The sequence below is a fragment of the Nicotiana tomentosiformis genome, chromosome 8, assembly GCF_000390325.3.
Source record: "Nicotiana tomentosiformis chromosome 8, ASM39032v3, whole genome shotgun sequence".
In the NCBI taxonomy this organism is placed as follows: Eukaryota; Viridiplantae; Streptophyta; class Magnoliopsida; order Solanales; family Solanaceae; genus Nicotiana; species Nicotiana tomentosiformis.
The window spans coordinates 78,651,290-78,656,026 of NC_090819.1; the positions used below are offsets into that span (position 1 = coordinate 78,651,290).

Sequence of the window (4,737 nt, forward strand, 5' to 3'; positions counted from 1 at the left end):
AATACCGAGTGACCGAATGAATTCTGACCAGTAGTATATGAGGTCTTTCCACTGAGATGCCATATTCCTCATATCATGTAATATTGATCTATTTTTGCTTGTACTGAGTTTAACTATTGAACTTGAAAGCATGCCTACATTTCTGTACCATTATTTATGTACTGGATTGTACTTGCGGAACTCATCACTACTTTCAGCCCAAAGATTAGTCTTGTTACTTATTGAGTTGGTTGTACTCGTACTACATTCTACACCTCGTGTGCAGATCCAGGTGCTTATGGACACGACGACTGTTAGATATCAAAGTGCTATCAGTTGGAGACTATCAAGGTAGCTGCCTGGAGTCCGTTGACCTTGACCTTTTTTCCTTCAGTTAATGTATTGTTCTATACTTTCAGATAGTGTTTTATCAGTCAGACTTTGTATTCATATTAGATGCTTATGTACTCAGTGACACCGGGTTTTGGGAGTGTTTATATCTGTATTTGTGAGTGATTTTTCGCTAAATTTAAATATTATGTTTTCAAACTTCAAAGATATGGTGATTTATTGAGATGGTTGGTTTGCCTAATATTGAGATATGCGCCATCACGACATGTGAGATTTTGGATCGTGACATCTAGAATGAAAATGATTCCTTACAGTGAGGCTAAAATTTTCAGGAAAATCATTAAGTATAAGTTTACTGGCAAAATCAAAAGATTATATGAGTGGTTTTGATGAGTTGTCATCCATAATATTTGAGCTAGTCGAATTTGGTAGCTTATTGAATTGAAAAGGCTGCGGGGCATGCACATATCCAAATGCCCTTTATAGTAGTAATAGATAATGTCATTCGCAAAAGCTGCCAGACTATATTTAGATTGGAAACTACTGAACAAATGAAAAGAAATCAAGCCATCATGTTCGATGTTTGCAGGCAACAGGACTTTGGCAAAAATGAAAGTGAAGTAGATTTCACTGAGCTCGGAAAAATAAGATGACATTTGAGGATCAAGAAAAGGAACATTGGAAGTACCTGAATCACATTATGTATCTAAAACTACAACCTCAAGTAACTATAACAAAGAGATTGATGAAAATCAAAAAAAGACTCTGAATTTTGAAGTTTTATGTTTTTCTGTTTGGTCCAAAGACATACTTGATGATCGAATCTTTGATCGATAGCAATTCAGGGAACTCATTTTTCAGTTTTGTCGTGTCAAGCTCATTGTTACTTCTCGGTGCAACGATCACTTTTGCTTGTTCTTGAAGATTAAAATTCTGCCACTTGAAGTTGGGATCTATGTATTCTCTGTACATCTCTAGAATCTCATTGTGGCTCACAACTCCTGGATTGGTGAAGTTCCATATTCCTCTGCAGTTTCTCTTTGCCATCTCAATAGAGATTGGTAGCAGCTCATCTAGCACTGTCATGCTATTTGGTATGTTTACCACTTTATCATAACGCGTGATCTTTGTGATGAAGTTTCTCGGGTTGCTAAGGTCAGATGATATTGGCATTCTCACTCTGAGGGTACAAACATTCTCATATTCTTTTAGAAGCTCCTCAACCTACAGATATTAACAGAATGCTTCAGCTGTTATGTTATAGAAATCAAATTAAAATGAAAATGTAAATGTAGTTGCTGCCTCTGGCATTAAAGCCAAGGGTCATGTGTTGTTCCATTGTTGCTCAAGAAAAGGCCATTAATTGTAGACAAGGCAACTAAATATTTGCCTGTGCTTTAAAAGAGTTCTTGTTAGTAGCAATGAAATGCTTAATCAGAATGAATTAGTTACCATGGCTTTGGTCTTGGAGTAGAATGATCCTGTAAAATTTGGTTTGTCTTCCTCTTTGAATCCAATACCTGAGCCTAGTGGGTGCCTCTCGTCATACTCGAAAATGCATCCTGTAGCGAAATTCATCACCAAGATATCCACTTCTCTACAGATATCAGCCAAAGTTAGTGTACCAACGACGTTAGTTCTAATTGTCTCTACTTTATGTGATTCACACCAATCCACATTAGGCCTCCCAGTAACACCAGCCGCATTGAAAACATGGGTCGGCCTTACTCTTATCATGTCATGCATTAGCGAATTCCTATCCTGCAGTCGTCCTGTCCCATACTCGTATGCTATTCCACGTTCTTCACAAATCTTTCCTAACAACCCTCCGATCCAACCACTTTTTCCATAAATCAAGAACTTTAAGTCTGAGCCACAGCCTTTCTTGCTTCCTTTTATAAGCTGCAACAAGCACCCTTCATCATGTGAAGGCATAATGTTGGAAATTCTTGGATGCGGGTGAAGGGCTCCGGTTATATCACCCCACCAATCAGGATTTTTGGTGTACCATTCCAGAGTCATCTTTAGTCCTTCCTCCCAAGAGGTCTGTTCTCGCCACCCTAACTTCTTAAGCTTTTGATCATCCAAGAAATACCTTTGGTCATTAAACGGCCTGTCTTGCACAAACTTGATCACTTCTTGAGCATTCAAGCCGAATAATTTGCATATGTCCTCAGCCACATCCAAAACTCGCCTCTCCTTTTTAGTGCCAATGTTATACACATGTCCAATCACCCCTTTATGCAGTATCACATCAAATGCCTCAGCAACATCATCAGAGTACAAATAGCTCCTAACATTCGATCCATCCCCATGAATTGGCAAACGCTCGCCTTTCATGGCAAGAATAATGAACTTTGGGATCAACTTCTCAGGGTACTGATTTGGTCCATACACATTATTCCCTCGGGTTGTGATTGTCGGTAGGCCATAAGACCTATGGTAAGCCATGACAAGCATTTCAGCGCCCGCTTTAGTAGCAGAATATGGATTAGTAGGAAGGAGTTGAGAAGCTTCAGGATTGCCAATGTCAGTCTCCAAATCAGTCTCACCATAAACTTCATCTGTACTAACATGAATGAATCTCTTGATAGATTTAGTCAACTTACAAGCTTCAAGAAGTACATGTGTACCATAAATGTTATTGATTGTGAACTCAAATGAATTTCCAAATGAATTATCCACATGAGTCTGTGCTGCAAAATGCATAATTGTGTCAATCTTCTCCTCAACCAAAAGATGGTTGATAAGATCAGCACTTGTAATATCAGCCTTGACAAATTTGAAATTAGGAGATGAGTAACTCGGCTCCAAATTTTTCAAGCTCGAACAATAATCGAGCTTGTCAAGAGCAACAATCCTGTAGTCAGGATAAAGCTTGGTCAATCTGTTGGTTACATGGGATGGAATGAAGCCTGCTGCACCAGTTATGAGGATGTTTTTGGGTACATAAGGAGTTGGTTCGGACATCCTTGTTTCTCTGCTGTTTTAATGCACTGTTACAGAATCATAGGGAAGAAACATTTAGGCTTTTGCTTAACATGAAAAAAAAGAACAAAAGCATTATAAGTTTTATTAGTTCTACTGACCTTAAAAGTAATACTTCTTGCTATTCTAATATGAAGTCAACTACCTTCGCTCTTATACGTAGTGATCAGAGTTGACTATATATCATGAATTTCTGGAACAATCAATTTCATCATTCTAAATGGAGAAAATGATATGTCTTGGGCCAGAGGTGATGTAATATAGTTTCAAAGGGTTAGACTGGACCAAATATATTTTACATGGAAATATATATAAACGTGAAAAATCACTATACTAAATTTGAACCCGTTTGGGGTGCGGCCTTTCCCCAGACCCTGCGTGAACGCATGATGCTTTGTGCACCGGACTGCCTTATTTTTAAAGAATTTTGAACCCACAAAAGTGTAATGAATTTTGTGGTGAGAAGTGAGAACATTAATATTTCTCCCATCAAATTTAAATCCCGGATCAACACACCTCTTTATCCGTGGAGACCATTACTCTTTTACACTTCAGATTAATTAATTCTAGTTTATTTTAGACATGTTTGAATAATGGGATTCTTTTTATTTGATTTTAACGCATAAATCTTGATAAATACAGTAAAAATTATCTTCAAAGAAAAATTCAAGATTATATTATGCAACCAATAGAAAACTGAATCAATAACACCAACAAATTGATACCAACAACACAAACAAATAGAAAAAAAAACAAACAGTATTTTGACTTACACTTTTCACTTCATGGAATTTTAGAATCGTCAGAGGAAATAACACGGATTGTACACATAAAAAAAGAAGGAAATGAAGTAAAGAGACTCTAATGCATGAATTTAGTGACAGTTACGTTGAAGGAAAGGAAAGAGAGTAAAAAGGTAGAGAAAACAAAAGTAGCAGAGATACGTACGTACGACTGTTGATGATGCGTGAAGATAGCAAAAGTAGTAGAGATTAGGCGGGTCTCTAGTTCCTCTTTTTCAGGTTGAAAGAAATATGCCAACGAGATTAGATTATATTACACTTTGACACCTCTACACTTTTTATAATGACCACATGTCTTTTTCTCTTCTATGTAATTGATAATTGAAACATGAAGTTGAATTCGAACATACTAAAATCAACTAAAGAGGCAGTCATAACGTACCTATTTGGAAAGAAAGAGAAAAGAAAACTCATCACTCTAGTGAAAGAAGAGATATAGAGAGGATGGACCAATTTAAGTTATTTAAGTGGATGTTTGTGTTATTATACATCTTATAGCCTGCTTGCCAAAACTTTTTGGAGGCCAAAACATTTGTTTTCCAAAAAAAAATTACTTTCGTAAAAATTTGAGGTGTTTGGTACTTTTGAGCAGGAGCAGTTTCCTAAAAATTATCTT

General features: G+C 36.8%; 1 protein-coding gene across 1 annotated transcript; it reads right to left on the reverse strand.

Moving 5' to 3' along the window:
- Positions 1-929: 929 nt before the first annotated feature.
- On the reverse strand, positions 930-4,248 carry LOC104084647 (trifunctional UDP-glucose 4,6-dehydratase/UDP-4-keto-6-deoxy-D-glucose 3,5-epimerase/UDP-4-keto-L-rhamnose-reductase RHM1-like). The gene is made up of 3 exons (XM_009588563.4): positions 4,092-4,248; positions 1,783-3,326; positions 930-1,554 (listed from the first exon to the last, which is right to left on the reverse strand). Exons 2-3 carry the CDS (start codon positions 3,298-3,300, stop codon positions 1,111-1,113), a joined length of 1,962 nt encoding a protein of 653 aa, XP_009586858.1. The 5' UTR covers positions 3,301-3,326; positions 4,092-4,248; the 3' UTR covers positions 930-1,110.
- Between the last annotated feature and the right edge of the window lie 489 nt (positions 4,249-4,737).

Excerpts from the sequence above, each read along its gene's own strand:
- LOC104084647 (XM_009588563.4), bottom strand. The coding sequence starts at position 3,300 with ATGTCCGAACCAACTCCTTATGTACCCAAAAACATCCTCATAACTGGT. Across the intron at positions 1,555-1,782 it reads ACTCCAAGACCAAAGCCATG|GTTGAGGAGCTTCTAAAAGA; the intron begins GTAACTAATTCA and ends TAATATCTGTAG.